The 18,909-nt window shown below is 28.6% G+C and overlaps 1 protein-coding gene across 2 annotated transcripts in view; it reads left to right on the forward strand.

Annotated features, from left to right (window-relative positions):
- Positions 1-17,918, forward strand: part of LOC118744649 (probable phospholipid-transporting ATPase IA) — a 162,556-nt gene extending 144,638 nt beyond the window's left edge. Inside the window, exons 15-16 of one of the 2 annotated variants that reach the window (XM_036477799.1) lie at positions 12,041-12,123; positions 16,678-17,918. In XM_036477799.1, the coding sequence (XP_036333692.1) occupies positions 12,041-12,123; positions 16,678-16,775 (181 nt within the window). In that variant the 3' untranslated portion in view covers positions 16,776-17,918. The remainder of the gene's footprint in view (positions 1-12,040; positions 12,124-16,677) is intronic. The other variant, XM_036477801.1, reaches the window with a different exon arrangement.
- The last annotated feature ends 991 nt before the right edge of the window (positions 17,919-18,909 follow it).

Below are 18,909 nucleotides of genomic sequence, written 5' to 3' on the forward strand. Positions count from 1 at the left end.
AATTACAATGCCTCTATTAAAGGCAATCAATTCTAATCAAGTCTTCTTAACTAAGGTCAAACAGTATACCAGCGTTTATGGCAGAGGTTCATTAAATTTATGCTAATATTCTATGCTTTCAATATGCAATATAATACAAACATATGGGCATATGTCTGTACATTAGACCGCACCAGAAAAAAAATTCGCCGTACATCTTCTAATGTAAAGAATTTTTGCAAGGCAATGTCGAAGAAAAGTTTTTTTTGCTTGTAAGGTGGTACGGTCTAATGCCCAAACGTATGTATGTATGCAAATATACAATAACTCGTCCAAAGCTAATAATTTTAACTACTACATCCCTTAAGGATCAGTGAGCATTCGGTCATCTAAAGAGTTACATTGTACCTAAAACGATGCACACCTGCTATATATTTTATAAAAAAATTTCATCTATAACTGTAACTGTAATATTTTACACTTATGTAAGTAAACTCAATATGTTGTACCTGTTCTAAAATCATGTTTTTTCAATTACTTAAGACCGATTTCACTGTGGAGAGCTAACTCACATTCTGCAGTTAACTTTAAATTTTCGCACTGAAAATCGATAATTTACTCCGAATGTGAGTTAACACTCTTACTGTGAAAATTACTGTTCAAATAGAAGATGCTTGGCGGTACTTATGGCTACATATGTACATTTATTTATGTACATACTTATAAATAAATAAAATATATATTTCGGAAATCTTTTGTCACTATGAACTATGTTTTATACATAAACCATAATACATAAAATTTATACCTCAATATCTTAAGAATATTAACAGATGTTTACTTTAGTTACTTATTAACTTAAAAATGTACTTCCATATAAATAAATATGTAAAATTATCAATACTATTTTTTATTAATATAAATGTATATGAATTTACTTAAATATTAATAAATTATTTTGTTGTCAATCAAAAGATTATTAGAGTGCGCTTTTAAACTGGAAAGAATTTCGAAAAACTCGAAAATATCCGAATTTTTCATGAATTGTCAAGATAAAAAATTATTAAGTTTCGAGTTTTACTGTTTTTCGTGTTTAAAAGAATCACTTAAAAGTTTTTTCCTTGCCTTTGAATGCTTAAAGAAATGTGTATGTGTATTTTCGAGAAATTTTTAGGCTTAAACAGACGTAAAAGGAATATAAATAAAAATAAGGGTGATAATTCTGACATGACAAAGTGTGCTAGTTATTTTGCAGCATTGATTAAAAGATATGATTTCTCACTTGTGTACAGAAATTTATTTTTATTTTTTTCACTCTTCCCATCACAGACCTCTGGAAGGTATGATAAATGATATTAAATAAACGAATAATAGTAAATAAACTGCAAATAACAAAAGCTGAAGACGTTCAGTTAAATATATAGAATATGAAACAAAAAATTATAATTTATCTAAAACGAAAATCATCTAAATAACTATTAATAAAATTAAAAGAAATGTCCTGAAAAGTTCATTTAAAATTTTTCAAATAGTGATGCCGGTTTCATCAATCCATTTTAAAAGTGATTGGTGGAACCGAGCAGTAAACCACTTTGAAATTTAACCTAATTTAACGTGAAACCAAAATTATAAATTTAGTTAAAAAACATAAAACAAAAAAATATTACCGCAATTAAACTTTTAGACTCTCGAAAATTAAATATAAATTTAACAAAATTCAATTGGAAGAGAAACTGGAAGGGCGAAAAATAAAATAAACATGAGAAGATGAACAAAAAATTTTTAAAAAAAAGAAAATTAGGAAATATTTTTTATATGTTAATTTTCAAATTTAAGTTTCTGAAACAGACATGTAATAAAAAAATAATTCAAAAATAAAATATTGACTTTAAAAAACAAGTAAAAAATTAAAAATACTTTTATTCTTTTAAATAGGCTACTAAAATTAAAAAATTTAACAAAAAAAATCTGAAATTGAAATATACATACGAAACAGAAATAAATAATTATTAAAAAATTTTAATTACGTTGTATATTTTTTGATGCTTTTTTTAATTTATACTTCTGAGAACAGGTGAATGTTTAATAAAAAATTATTTTGATAAACAAAGTTAAAAAGCAAAAAATATTTTTTTATTTAAAATTTTTTAACACAGTTAAGGCGTTTATAAAAATTTACTTAATGAAAAAAAAATTATTTCAAAAACGTTCAGACACACTTTTAATTTTATTAGTTTAAATTTCTGAAAGCAGTCATATTTAAGAGATTTAATAAAAATTAATAAGTTGTTTAAAAAAACTAGGAAATATTTTCTTATATATTTTTTTTTCTCGCGTAAAAAGGAACAGATTTAAGACTTTTGGGTACTGTTTTAGAAAGGGTCCAGAAATCAGAATAACTAAAAAGATTATTTCAAAAATCTTGTTTCTTGAATTTGAATATGTACATATGTATAGGGTGATTCATCTAGGCCTTTTTTTAATTTTAAATATAACACCTAAAACAGAAGTGGTTTTCGAAACATTTGAATTAAACTATATTTAAAAAAGTAAAAAAGAGATTTTTATTTTGGGTAATAATAAAGATTCCGGCATCCAGTTGTGTTTTAAGTGCTTAAAATTAAAAAAAAATGGTCTAGATGGATAACCGTACGTATGTAATTCTCTAAATTTTTTTAATTTCTTTAATGCAAAATTATCTATGATAAAAAATTAGATACCTATTTTTTTCAAATGGCAATATCCTAAATAAATTTTCCATTTTTAATAACATTTTTCCATTCACTTATACGCTAGTGCAATTCGTTTTTATTGGTTTTTCTAAAAAATTAAGAGAAGTAAAATAAAACGAAAGTGTAGGAATAAAAAAAAAATAAAAAGTAATAAAAAAAAAAATAAAAAGTAATAAAAAAAAAAATAAAAAATTTAAAAAGTAATAAAAGCTAGAACTAAAAAAATAAAAAAGGAAAGCAAAGAGCAAACCAAATATAAACCTAACTTAATACTGCTTGTTTTTTTTTAATATATTGTAATTTTTTATTGTAAAATTTATTGACAAAACTAAGAGAAATGAAAGATAACAAAACTAGAAAAAAAAATAAACAATAACCACAAAATGGAAAATAATAAAACAATATTAAAAGAAAAATATAATGATATAATAATAATTTAAAGCAAATATAAGCATAGCTTTTTCCTTTTATTTTTCTTAATATCATGATTTTTTTGGCAGGGATTACCCTGGGTTCGACTTGATGTTTTTTTGTTTGTTTCCTTGAGACTTTGATAAAAAGATACAATATTAAGAAAAAAATAAAAAAAGAATAAATAAAAATAATATAAAGAACATAAAACAAAAAAATAAGCAGTGGTAAAAAAATAAACACAATACATAAATACAATACATTCAAAAAAAAAATAATAAAAAAAAACATAAGCAGAGATTTATACTTCTTTTTATTTTTCCTGAGCTCATTCGATTTTTTTTCGGACTTTTATAACATGTTATATAATTAAGAAAAAAAAATAAAAATAATAAATAATTAAAAAATAATAAATAATAATAAAATAAAAAATAATAAAACCAAAAAATTTAAAAATTAAAAAGCAAATAATATAAAGTCGCTTAACATTTTTAATTTTTTGCTTTTTTTACTATTATATTCTGCTAACTATATTATTGCATTTTTAATTAATATTTATTTATTTGGCTATTTCAGCCTGATGCTGTATGCTCATATGCGTTTTTATGTTGAAGTTAAAAATTTGTGGCTCAATATGTATTAAGTGTTTCAATATTATTGCACAAATATTGGATGTAGCAATTGTATGTTGGTTGCACTTTAGACAGGATTTCCTTAAAATAATTTTCACCAATAAAAATCCAAAAATAACACTCCAATAACAAACCACAAACCCTCAATAACCATAACAAAAAATAGTAAAAAATATTAAAATATGCTTTACATTATCGCTCATAAATATAAAATAGAAATAAAAAAATTTAAAAAATTTCTCTTAAAAATTTTGCAAATATTTTGGGCATCATTGCAGCACAATGTATGCACTGGGATCGATAGTTCGGTGTAAGTAAATAAACTAACAAAAACAAACAAGTAGCAAAATAAATAAACAGATAAAACAAAAACAATTCAATGCACTTCACTTAAACTTAACCGTCACTTCACCGGCGCTCATCTCAATGAAATTGAAATGCACTAAAAATTCGCATTATGTACTTGTAAGAAAATTTTCGCGGAACAAAATTGTTGAGAAAATGCCAACTCACAAGCGCCCAACAAACACATGAAAAATATATACATTGAATAACTAGCCAACCCCTGGAAAATTACAGAAATTGTGCAATTTTCCAATTAGCTGCATATGGAATGCAAAAGTTGCTCGAAAATTGTTGAAAAAAGTTGGCGACAAATTAGACAATATCACAGCGTAAATTGCGGTTGCAAGCTGACATGAATTACCGAACCGGGGACCCACTGACTGTACTTGACCATGAACGTATTGACCGTAAAAAGGAGTGGTGAAAAAAAAAATGATTTGATGTCAGTGCCATTGCATTTGCACAGAATGCAAGTGAATAAATGTATGAATGTATTAAAATATCGCAGGCATATGTAATTACCACGTGAAAGTGCAAACAAAACGCACAAATATAATTTTCCTAAAACTCATACCTTTTCTACATATGTACATACATACATGGAACACACATCTTCATGCATTCAAATTCATTCTCGTATATGCAAATGCACTCCATTAAATTGGCGGTTAACAGCATTTTCGCATTTGTTTTCTGTGCGTGTGTGCATTTTAATGACCATATTGTTGCAGGACACTCAAGCCTTGTCCCTTTACTTTACGTTGAGATTGAAATCTGCATTCCTTTCTACAGCAAAACAACAATCAAGCCCATTGCAATCGCAGCAATCTATCGCATATGTAGTCAATCATTCTTAACATTAATCAGTACAGGTACACTGCGTGTCATAATTAAAAGCGCGCCACTTATGGACAAGTTTTAATAGTTATTTTTCTATTTAAATAGTTATTTTTCTATTTATAAAAACGTAGTTTATTCTTTAACAAAAACAGTGAATATTCGTGTTTAACATTTTTTGCAATATTAAAAAAAAAAAAAACTCCAACAAACTTTTCTAAAATTTCGAGCGTTTTGATTGTATACCAAAAATTTAATATACTCGCGAAACTAAAGGCTAAATAAAGGATTTTGAAATTTCAAATACATGTGAGCTTAATTCAATAAATTTTATAAAAAAAAAATAGTGCAATACACTTAGAATAATAATAATAGTATCAAATAAAAGAAAATTGCAAAATTGAAAAAATTGAGAAAACTATTTTTTGGTGCAAAAGAACGAATAAGTTTTAAAAAATTATAACAATTTTATCCCCGGATATCCTTGAAAATTTTCAATATTTATTTTGAAAAAAAAATACATGTCCAAATCCGCAAATTTCGTCTGTTTGACTTAATTCGCTTAAGAAATAAAAAAAATTATTTAAAGAGATTTTTCAATATAAATATGTCTATTCGTATCTATGACCTAAAAAAAATGTAAATTTCTTAAACTTTACAAAACTTTCTCTCTCATTTGGTACCCATATTGTTATTCTATATTGCACTGCATTTTTTTAATATTGAACTAATCATATCTTTCAAATTGAAAGTCCTTTTAAACAAAATCCCGACTAAAACTTAGTTTTAATATATTTTACTTTATTGTTTCGTAAACATATAGATTTTTTCGTGTACTTCGAAATTTGTTAGGTTTTGCGGCAAGGTGTTATTATATTGCTTAGAAAGATTTTGAGTGTCTAGTAGCCCATTAAATTCTGGTGCAATAAGAGGCAAGTTTGAAGTAGCTAGGACCTACCGTTGATTTTTGGCAATTTTTTTTAGGTAGTTTTTTTTTATATGGAAGAAAATGAGCAATACCTTCAACAAAAAAAAAAACCAAACATGAACCGTAAGCCCTAGCTACTTCAAACTTTTAGTTTATTACACTAAAATTGAATGGTCTAACAAACTGTATACTCAAAATCTTTGTAAAAAAATCGAATTAAAGCGCTGGCAATTTTTATGAAAGTTTGTTGATTTTTTTTTTTGAATATTGCAAGAAGTTTACTTTTATAAAAAAATAATTAAAATTAAATAACAAAAAAATTGAACGAATTGTTAAAAATTAATTTTTAAAACTCGTCCACATCTGGTGCGCTTATAATTATGACACGGTGTGTACGTAAGTGTACTCACATACACGCATACAAGAAAATGCAGAGAAAGCTCAGGGGTACATTTAATAGCTATGATTACCCTACACATACATACATTTGCCGTTACCAGGTGTATTGTGCAACATAAAAATGCTGTCCTACTCATATTTTACACTCTATAAAATTTATTAGATTCACACGCACACATAGACGACTTCATACAAACGGAAATACCTTTTGACACGTGCAAAGGACAGTATCTAAAGTAGTAAACAAAGTAATTTAAAAGTCCATTAGTGCAGTACTCGTGAGATTTGTTTCATAAATTGTCCAACGCTGTTAGTAGTTTAATAATTTGTTGCAATTATTTTGTAATTTTCAGTCCTTAAGGATTTGAAAACATATACTATATTGTATCTGGTATCTTGGCATTAGTTACATTACATTTTTCGATGGTATTACTCGTAGTGATAGTAGCAAATTGTGAAAGTGCATTGCTAAAAATTATTTTTTTCTGAAGCAAAAAAAAATCATAAATCATATGGCCATTTCCATGAAAATGTCAACCACCACTAAAAATGTTTTCAAGTTGGCGGTATGGTTCTCGGCTATTAACCTTGGCAAATATAGAGCCAAGGCGCTCCTCGTAATGGGAGCGTATTTTTAAGCTACTTACTTTTGACTACCGGGTGTCGTTTTCAGAGAAAAAAATTATAAGGATTGGATAACCTTTTCTGGTAGATTCATGTAAGCTTTTTTAATGCCTTTACGACGGAATATTGTTTAAAGAAATCGGACAGCAAATAAAGAAGCTATGGAAAAATATAGATGTAGTTTTTTTACAGGGTGCTGGAAAAAATTGTACATGATAGAATAATCTTTTCTAGTAGAGCTGTGTTTTTTTTTAATACTTTTACGATGGTATATTGTTTAAAGAAATCGGGCAGCCAATATAGAAGCTATAGCCGATTTAGCTGTTTTTACAGGGCGCCGAAAAAATTACATTACTGAAAAACTCTCAAAACCGCGTGGAATAAATCTAACTTATTTTTGTGGAACTGTCTGATACACAAAAGTTCATATTTCATTACTTAAGAATAGTATAAGGGAAAAATCGGTCGCTCACGGTATATCACATACGATTCAATTCAATTCATTATAAAAGATTGTTTTTATTTAAATATGACCGGAAGTTAAGGAAAAATTCTTCGGTTAGTGCAGAAAATAAAAAAAAAACACCTCTCATGATTCCTAAATTTTCGAATATTTTTATATGCGCCCGAAAGTCACTTATTTTGCTCGATATTTTATACACCAAGGTTTCGTACGAGCGTAATTTTTTTAATATACACTGTACCCTTTGCATGGAACATACCGACTAAATTATTTTTCAGTCACTTACTTATTTTGCTGCAAAATCTATTCCACTGCCATGGAAATGCCCACATGCTACAGAAAATTTACCTTTAGGAACATCTATAAAATTGCAAGTTAGTTTAGTACTAGTTTGCTCCACTGCTCAACTAGTTCGTCTACTATCTTTTTTCATACTAAATTCGTTTTGTCTATCGTCGCTGCGCACATCCATCGTTGGAATGAGGCACACTTGGGCCACCAGGGTTTCATTGTTACACCGTAGTAGAGACTCTTTATATTCTTTAAGTAAATTGAAATCAATTCGTCGTTCTGATGTACATAATCTAATCTTACCATCGAAACAGTTTTTATATAGTCAGAGAGAGATTTTCTAATTCGACAATTTTTGCCGTGCAGAGTATTGTTTTTGTTAGCTTCAAAGTAGTGTCTCAACGAAAAAATTTAGTTGTGTTGATCTTTTACGACTTTCGATGTGGATTATCGAGATAAGAGTGCATCGATAAACTTGCATCCACTTTGCAAAAATGAAGCATCGTACAAGGGCCCAATTCGTCGCTGGTTGATTGAATTCAATCGTGGTGGTCAAATGATCGTCTATTTTTTTCAGAAAAGCTGGACACGTAGAATAGTCAATTCTGAGTGGTGCAAAATCTTTTGTTGCCAGAAGACTTCGAAAAAATAAGGAAAACCCACGATATGACGAACTATTTTTCGTTCTCACGACATTCGGGTCTACGTAATATATATATGTATATATATCTAGCCAGGGACTATCACTATTGATACCAGAAGATTCTCCAGAAACTTCGGCGATTATTGATGCTGTTACAACAACCACAAATCATTTGTCCCGATGAAAATGCGAACACACTCACTGGGCTCAAACAAATGCCTATTTTATCGGTGATAACATCGAAGCCATCCCCCCAAACAGTCCTGATTTCGCCACAACTGACTTCTTTTTGTTCCCGAACACCAAAAATAAATTGCGTTATCCGCGATTTTTGACGCCAGAAGTAGCGCTAGATGCGTTTAAAAAGTATTTTATTGGAGGTACATTTTTCAGGGTGTGATGAATGTTATAATTAACGGTTTGTACGTACGCAAGAGTACACCGACATGCATATACCTTTTTGAAAGTGTACTGGCACTTTTCTCCTGATAACTCATAGCTTTTCCGAGATTATGCGACTAGACCTAGACCTTCATGCGGGTGTTGAAGTCAGCTTTATTTACACATTTATTATGCTTAGGTTTGCGCCTGAGACTTGCCTTTAAACGTGCTTTAGACTTAAAGAATTTCTATATAAGTATGGTTTATGGGTTTGTATAATATCTGTATGTTTTGAGCTTGTATTAATTTTATGGCTAATACTTTACGATTGGTGGTCTTTATATTGAAATCTAGACAGATATCGCTATTCTATAACCTACATTATATATAATCCAAGATCCCTTTGCCAAAATTATATATGTATGTATCGTGTTCAAAATCTTTGTTTCCCGTAGACAAAAGTGTTCTTGTACTTTTTTACACTATAACTTAGTCTTGGTCTCTGATTGTAGCATTAACTTTTAAAGTATTGTCAAAGAAAATGTCGGTATATTCCGCTACTCTAATATAAAAACATGTAAGAGATCAGGTGCCGCGATAATTCCAATTCAGCATGAAAGCCTTATGAACAAGGAGCAATATCTCCATGGACAAAAAAAGTTTGTAATTTGGTTTTTGCAAAGTGAAAACAGTTAAAATTAATGTCTGAGTGAAATACTCAGTTCTGGCATATATTGTAAAATTTTCCGAGGAATATTTTGTAGAAAATTTCATTGCACCATTTCCTCTATAGAAGGGTCGCTTTGATTCCGTTTATGTTACCGAATAACTTTGGACCACGTTCGATAATACTATTTTATCGGAAAGGTGGTTTCCCATACTAATTTGGTTTACATTCCGATCAGTGTATAACGACGAATTTATCGGTAATCCTAAATTTTTATACAAGCGTTTCAGTCGGTTGTGTTTGCTCAAAAATTACTTGTTTTCTACAACTTTTTTCGTCAGTAATATTTTACAAGTCTCGTTTTATCAAGATTATTATTTGATTTCCATAGACCTCACGGTACTACTAAAGATTGTTGAAAAATGTTCACACTTGTTTAGTAACACCTCCGCAAATAAATAAATAAATAAATAAATAAAATTGCATGCTCCGCATTAAATAATATTTGTACATTTATTAAGCAAAACATTTGCATGTGTAGACCTTAAAGAAATATTTTCATGTACATTTAATTGGCGTGGTTCTATTAATTTTTGTTTCAACTAACTCATAATTAATGTATTACTATATATCTATTAAAAAAAGTCATTTAGCTGATTTGCGTAGATTTGTTGGAGATTTAATTGAACAAAAAAAAAGAGGTTTCCAATGTAGCTAAATTAACTTTTATTTAAAAAGTAGTAAATGTAAAGTCAACAAAGCAAAGTAAATATCGTTGATTTTAAAAGTGATTTTTTAAAAAAATTTTTATTTTAAATTTTTTTACGGTGTTTAGTAAAATGTTTTAAAGTCTTTCATGATTTTTTAAGTGAGAATTTTTAAATTTTTCAATAAATTTTCATTTTAGTTAAATTAGAAAGTTATTTTAACAAATATATATACATATCTATAAGCACAAACTAATGTATGCAAAGTAACTTACACAAATTTATCCGTTGAAAAAAATTAAGTTTTTTAATAAAATTTTATATAAACAATTTTTTTATTAATTTGTCTCAATAAAAAGATTATTAAAATGTACCTCTATTTTTCCAGTCTTTCTAAATAACGATGTATTTTGGAAAGAGTTTCCGTCATCCCTTGTCAAATTGTCTTCAAACCAAATTTGACAAGGGATAACGGAAACTCGTTCCAAAATACATAATTTACAAGCCCTGTCGGAAACAAAATTTTTAATTAAAAAAGGAGAATATAAAAAGTTTTTTAACGTAATTAAAAAAAATATTTATTATAATTTTTTTATAGGCTTTTTTATTTTTATTTAAAATTAGAGTTATTTCTTATAAAACTTCGCTAAGTGACTAAATGATGGACGTTTCTTAAATTTGTTTTTTTTTTTCAGAATAAAAAATTATACAAAATCCGTTTGTTTTATAAAACTTGATGAAAAATTGCTATAAAACTTGAATAGTACATATTTATGAGAGCATGTATGTACACGAAATTTTTTACTAAATTTTTTAATAGAACAAATTTGTTCACGATTCTTGAATTTTAACTTTTATTACAGAATTTAACGAAATTTTTTAATAGAATAAATTTATTTTCGAGTCTTGATTTTTTTTTGCCAAAATTTTTGTTTACTGTTTTTAATTAAAATTACATACAGAAGAAAAATATTAAGATTTGTTTTAGGAGAAATGATCTATATACAAAGTTTTTAAATAAAAAAAAAACATTTAAAAGTTTTTTAGATTTTTAATCTTTTGTTTCTTAAGTATTTCGTTTTTTTTTTAATTAAAATGTTTGTTTTTTAATATTTTTATGAATTCGAATGGTTTTGCTCGAAGTAACTTTGTTAAATGACTAGGAAAATTCACTTTCTTCAAAACAATTTTACAAAAGAAAAAAAAATCAATGAATAAAAACAAATTATAAAATTTAGTTTTTAATATAAAACAAGTTTTTGTTTGATTTTTCAATTTTTATCTCTGATTTTGTAATTTGTTTATTTTTTGTGTTTTCGTTAACACGTGTCCCGTTAAATGGGCGTTCTGCAAGTATTTTCAGAAAAAAAAAACAAAAAAGTCATACAAAATTTTATTAAAAAGTTGTTTATGGTATATTTTTAATAAAAAAAAAATAAATAATGCTTTTCCATTCTTTGAAGTTTATTTTTTAATTTTTTAATACTTTCTAATATAAAAAAAAACCATTTTTTCAGGCGAAAAAAATTAATTAGTTAATTAGTTTTTTTTCGTTATTAGTTTTTAGTAAAATGCCACTTTGAACATTGTTCTTAAGTCACTTTTAAAATTGAAGATATTCTTACATACATACACACAAACTTATGTATTTGGCTACATAGACTTTGAAAAAAATAAAATAAATCGTTTATGTATTAGCCCATTCATCTCCGGAGATCATAAGTAATACCATACCTTTGCTTGATCGATACCTTTGGCTGACAATTCAAAATTAAATTTTAGTACATATTTTTATTTGAAAACCAAACCAATAAAATTCTATAAAACAAAATCTATGAACTTTCTCCTGTCTAATAGCATTTGTTAATTTCATAAAATTCTTTCCCTCTCTAATTTTCTATCCTTTGTTCAACACCAATCAACTACCCGCTTAAAATATCATCGATCATTTTCTTTCAATAAAAAAAAATTAAAATAAAATGCACAAAATGCCACAATCAGACTAAGTGAAACTGCGAGACTGCTGCGCAGCGTCTTTACGCGTCGTGCCAATACCAGAGTCGAAACGGAACTAGAATTGTCGCGTGAGTACAAATTCACTAAACCCAATTTGAAAGCAAAAAATTAACAATCAAAATATTCTGTGGTATCACATTGTATACACAGTGTGTCTGCAGAAGATATAAACAAGTAGTAGTGACCGGACCATAGGTCAACAAATACACGTACCCAACTATAATAAAGATAACTAGCGTACAAAAAAAAAACAAAAAACAATTTGCAATAATTCAACGAACGCCAAATACCAAACAATAAAATATTTAATAGTAAAAATACAACAACAAAAAGTAATAAACGTGCACTCAATTAAAGCACCAGCTAGTCAATGATTCCATAAATGATGGCAGTGCGTTCGTGTATAACCAGTAAACAAGAAATTTTGAAATTTCGCCAAGTTTGAAAATTCGAGAAAATACTAGAATTTCAAATGTCTAAATCATATAGTTAAATTATTCAGCAGATACTGTAAATGGAAGAAATTTTCAAATTTTTAACGCATTAAGGCATTAAAAAATTGTCCTGCTTTTTCGAACGCACCGTTTGAATGATCTCCCATCGCGCTGATGCGGTTAAATCAAGACTTAAAAGAAATGTAATATCAACACTTAGGGCCAATTTCACAGTGCGTAGTTAACTCAGAATCGACAGTTAACTAGAGATTTTCAGTACAAAATTCTGTAGTTAACTCCCGATTCTGAGTTAACTACGCATTGTGAAATTGGCCCTTAGAGCACGATAAATCGTTATTTTCTGTTCTCGGAATTCGGAATTCGGAATTTTTCGAACCGTTTTTTTTTTTTGTATTATGATTATGACGTTCCTTCAGAAAACGAGTGATATAGAATTGCTTAAGATATCAAAAAAACTGAATTAATTGCGCTTATTAAGGCATTCGGATAGTTCGACGTGGAAAATTTAAAAGTGGGAACTGAGTCCCTTTCAATAAATTTCGCAAACTTTACAAAAGCAATATAATTTTAATTTAAAGATTTGTTTTTATTCAAATTCTTCTTTTGGATATTTTTCGAGTTTTAGTTGGAATTTTCTTCAGAAATGTACGAAACTTTGTTAGGAAGCATTCAAAATAATTTCGGGATTTTTTAATACTTTTTTAAATTTTTGCGGACCATTTAATATTTTTTTAGTATGACATTCTTCAAGAAACCGAGCGATATGACATCGGATTCGTTGTTCGAATATGATTTCCGTATTAAAGAACACGATTTGTCAGTTATTTTTTTGGCCAAGTCATTGTATACCTTTCGAGATACATTTTTTTCAGGAAATTTCAAGATATTGTAGGGAGCTTTCGCAATTTTTACAAAACTTTCGATTTGTTCGGAATCCGTTTGGCATCTTTTAGAATTTCCTGGATTTTTCGAAAATTAACCGTTTTTTTTTTGTAAAAAATACCTGAAAATTTTCACTTTTATTTTTACGCTAAAAAAATATTAAAATCCCATATTTTACTTTACTGTCTTTAAGATCATCATTTAAATAGAAAGATTAAATGACGGCTGCCACCTTCACCTTTTTAATCAATTTTCGGTAAAAATATTATTCTTCGAATTTTTTCGAACTTTTTGAGATTTTTTTTTTATTACTTAAAAAATATTACACCTCTCCATTTGACAATTGTAGAACGGTCTTTGTTTCCAAATGTTTTTTTTAAACCACATTTTTTTATAAATATTTGAAAAAAAGTGTATGTATTTATAACAAATACTTCTGAATCAAACGACGCCCATTTAATAAAACATACAACAAAAGAAAAATTCTAATATTTGTTTAATTTACTTATAAGTTGAACAACTCTTTGGAAAACACCATTCCGTTGGTCCCGATAGACATAAAAAAAATCTTCGAAAATAACAGCTTTTATCGCTGCTGTAATCAAATTCGATTCGAAACTTCAATTATAATAGTTCTCCAAATAATATTTTTGAAACCCAAATATATGTACATATGCAGTGAATTCTGAATTTTATTTCGAGTGGGATCCGAACTGCCGAGCCTATGTGGGGAAAAAATTTTATAGTCCTCAGAAGAAAATCGGCGATCGTTGTCGCATGAGCGTGTATTCGAAATTTAAACTTTTTTAGAACTTGACGCCCGGAACGATTCGAAACGAAAAAAAAAATATTTCAAATTCTTCTATTTCAAAACCATTAGTTATTTCAAATTTTATTTTGACATTCCTCAGAATTACGACGTTTCCATAAAAGTTTACTAGAAATTTGAAAACTTTTTAGATGAAAATCTGCATTTACTTTTATAATCACTAAGGATATTGCTTATTGTGTAACTGATTCGCTTCATCACAGGCGGACCCAGAATGAATAAGCAGAAATTACTTTCTATTTAGTATGTGTATATAATAAAGCCTAACCATCGTAACAGGCTATTTTTCGTTGCCCAAAAAGAACGATACGTTTGATTCAAAACATACCCAACATTGACTGTTTCTTTTTTTTTATAAAATATGCATTTATCAATTTCAGTATCTATGAACGAACACCTGCCTCATGAACTTTGGCAACCGCTACTCTAATTAGGGGTATTCTCTGCCTGTCCGCATTATTGCTAATGGAAAATCATATTCAATGAAGTTCATTGAGGAACAAACAATATTTACTCACTTTAATATTTGTTTTGTTTTTAGGAAATGTGAATAACTAGTAAAGCATTTCAGCAGTAATGAGAATTGTATCAGCCTTTTATTATCAGGAGTTAGGTGAGGATTCATTAAATTAGTATTTAGTAGTTTTCGTCATAATATTAATAGGAACTATTTGTTAGGGCATTTATTGTATATAGGCTAAAACGTCTGATCTTTTCGTAATTATCTTCATTACATTAGTGGAATTTAAAGGGATGTTAGGTCGCCAACTGCATTCGTTTCCCATGGCTCCAACCTTTGTTAATCCAGGCCCTCTGCAAATAAACTATTTCCAAATTAGGCTCTTGAAACTTTATCAAACGCTAAGCTTCGTATGAAAGCTCTGTTTGGGTAGTATCAAACTTTCATTCGTTCCTTCACTATTTTTTCCAGGGTACAAATTAGAGCTCTAGATACCCGGGTATCGAGCAATGTGAGTTTTGCTCAACTGCTCAAATGTTTGTTCAAAATTTTCGGGTTTTTGAACAATTTCATAAACAAAAGAAAATTTGTAAATTGTATTTGTCAGCAGCTGCTTTCTAATTCATTTTAAATAAATTATATTATTAAATACCAGTGTAGCAATCTTTGCATTATATATCAATAATTTGAAAAATTTAAAAAGTTGCTACCAAAAATGTCAATATAATAAAAAAAACATTGCTCAAATTACTCGAAAAAACTCGAATTGCTCGGGGTCATGCTCGAACATTTTCGAGTAATGAGCATTGAACAAATGTGCGAGTACTCGCTGCTCATATACCTGCAAATGTTTCTAATAATTCCCAAACTCTAGGTAAGAAAAGTGGTGTAGGCTATTATGTATTAGGTTAAAACTCAAGACCTGAAGAAAACATAGACAGCTGATTTTTTAAACTTAGTTACACAAATCTAGATGACTGCAATATGACATATATACCAGTCTTAGAAAAATGTTGCCTATCATTTTATAATATGGCCATAGAATCAAAGTCCGCATTCATCACTGTCAACCATTAAGGGCACAATACAATCCACAAAAACTTGATTATAAATTATATTAGACCGTACCGAATTGCCTTACCATTTTTTTTGCTTGCAAGTCGGTACGGTCTAATGTATGCATATACATTTATGTAATATTTATAGTTTTAGTAAATCGTTTCCAAAGAAGTTTTAAGCCGACGGTGAAGTATTTTAACAATTTTAATTTCACTTATAATAGAATTTCACGTATTGAAAGCTTTGTATAAGAAAAAAAGAGGTATTCTCTTAAAAAACTTTGAAAGTCTCGTAACTTAATCTAAGCTTTCATAAATTCTTTGAGATTAATTTTCAAGCCTCGAGTTTTAAAATATTACGAGTTAAGGGAATCATCAATACAATATGTAAATTAAATGTGTGAAAGCTTAAACATGGTGTAAGCTGTCTCTATATTCAGTGAAAGCTTACATCTGTTAAATGAAAGCTTTGAAAGTCTGGTTTTTTTCAACGAATTGGAGACTACAAAAATTAAGTTGTAATGAAAATTAAAACAGCTTAAACTCAGTGAAAGCTTCACACGATTTCATTCCTAATCAGAAGCCGAGAAAGAAAGATAACTATATATATAAATAGCTTTTGTTAGTGTTGAAACTGCTAAAAATTTGTGAACAATAAAAAATAATGGCCTTATGCACAAAAAGTCGAAAATACTTTCAACCTTTATAAATCGCTTTTTTTTGTGAATATGTCACTTTATAAAGTTTTTTAAAATCTTTGAAACCTTACACTATTCTAGTGCTTTAAAAAATCAGTGTTATTTTTTCCACCATTATCTACCGTGAGAAAGTCTGTAATTTTTAATACTTTTAAATTTCTTTGGAATAGATTTACTATAGTGCATTAAAAACGAAATAATGAAATTTTATTTTTAATTGTTCTCTCAAATTTCCTTTAGATGGTTACGCGTTCTCCCAAGAGGAAGGTGGCGCAGTTCCCCAATCCGCCGTTATACGCGCGTACGACACGAACTTACCGAAACCGGAGGGCAATTAAGCTAACACAGAGCTGTTTGGTTTGTGTGCCAAAGGCTAAAGAGGAAGCTAAGACACCGGGAAAAAAGAAAGCCAAGGAAAAAGCAGACTTCATAATTTAACACGATGGCATGGAAAAAGGAGTAAATGGTCTAGGAGTCTACATATGCATGTAGATCAGAAAGAAAATAAGGAAAGAGCTAACAAAGGAAGTTTTCTACTTATTAGCTGAAGTCGAAACTGACTAAATTCGTACACATAAGTATCTAGAGTTATAAGTAAAACAATAACACACAGATAGCCAACCAGTGAACTATATTGACTTAATAATAGTAAAGAAAAAATAGCACCGATAAATACGATAATACCGCTTGATTCGATAATTTGGTGTAAAAATTTACACTTTGCTCTGCAAATAAGTTGTAAAAATTTTACAGGGAGTTTCCACGACGTCGAAATTGCGACATTTCAATACTTCTCTCATTGCTGAAATCCGGTTACGATTGTCAATTTTACCATACAAAAACCTGTCGCTCGAAATTGTAGTATGTGAAATTCAGACGAAATTGCATCAACTTCGCAAAAACAACCCTGAAGATTTTTTATTGTGAATGATAAATGAACAAAAAGACAATACCTCAATAAAAAGAAAACAATTCAAACAAATAAACAAACTTTCATCAAAATGGAAATCTCGGTCGCCTTAATTTCAAATTAAAATTTAGAGTTGAATGCGCACAATTAGAGCAGCGTGGAAACACCCTATAAGGCAAATTTACAAAATTAAGGCATGCTCATAAAGACGCAGTGCGTTACAAACCCGTACGATATGAGGTGCATATAGAAGGACTAAAAAAAAAACGCGGTACAAGCAGTCATATCGCATATACGTAATGCGTTTGTTTGTGCGTGCTTTTAGGTGGGGAATTCGAATCAAGTTTTCACAAACCACAAAAGGCCAAAATATTTAAAAGAAAACACTCAACAAATGCATGAAACTTACTGAAATAACCGAAACTAAACGAACGTCAACTACCTGCTAAGGAAGAAGAGAAAGAACCACTTTTAAAACAAAACTAAAACTAAGTATTTAAGAAAACATTAACATTTGATGAAAAACAACAAGCTTAACAATTTGAGATATTAACAAAACGTTATAAAAGAACACACACACACACTTATTCATGGCATTTTAAGTTCAAATGTAAAAAGCAAAAAAAAACTTTAAATTCTATTTATATGTATGTATTAGACTAAGCCAAAGTGGAAGAAATCATATTATTTCTGTACTATACATCCTATATATATATATATAAAGAAAAAGAATACTGTCAAGCGAAGCAGCCAACTGTTTTGAAAGCAACATCTAAAGTGGCATTATTACTATTATTGTTGTGCGTACGATAAACCAATATATCTACGATATTTGACTTTTATAATTAACCCTAACATTTAACTAGATAATTGTTTTTTTTTTCATATTTTGTGTATAGTAAATAAATTTGTAAAGTAAAAATGAAAATAAATCACATATTAAAACATGTTTCACAAATTCATTCAAGTAAAAATGTAAAAAAAAAAAAATTTAAGTGCTCGTAAATGTGGAAATCGAAAGTTTCACTATATGTTTGCATAGTGAGTTACACTCACATACTAGGGGTATTCATAATCCGGTGCATACTGTCTAGCATGGTACATGGATAACATAAATAGCATGATTGTTGTTGTTTCATGTGTTCAACAACAACGAAATTAGCCAATAATGCTGTTTATGCTATCTATGCACCATACTAGACAGTATGCACCGGATTGTGAATACCCCTATTGATAAGTTCTGAGTTTAATTATTTTTCTATAAAAGATATAGTTCCTTATACATATACTAAAATCATATAGATCCAAGTTTAAAATTTTGTACGTAATTAAAAGAATTCATCAAATTTTCATCCAACTTTTTATTCAGATATGTTTAGAAAAATTTCGAGTATACAGTTTTGTAGCCCATTTAATTTTAGTGCAAGTTCGTAGTGGCATTTTTTTTGTTGCCAGTGTTGCTTATTTTCTTCCATATAATAAATGTTCGCATTTATTTTTTGTATATGAGCAAATTTCAAAAGTGTCACTTCCTTCTTTCGCCAGGAAAAAAAAAAACGCTA

The sequence above is a fragment of the Rhagoletis pomonella genome, unplaced genomic scaffold (assembly GCF_013731165.1).
Source record: "Rhagoletis pomonella isolate Grant_MI unplaced genomic scaffold, Rhpom_1.0 Rhpom_scaffold_00008, whole genome shotgun sequence".
In the NCBI taxonomy this organism is placed as follows: Eukaryota; Metazoa; Arthropoda; class Insecta; order Diptera; family Tephritidae; genus Rhagoletis; species Rhagoletis pomonella.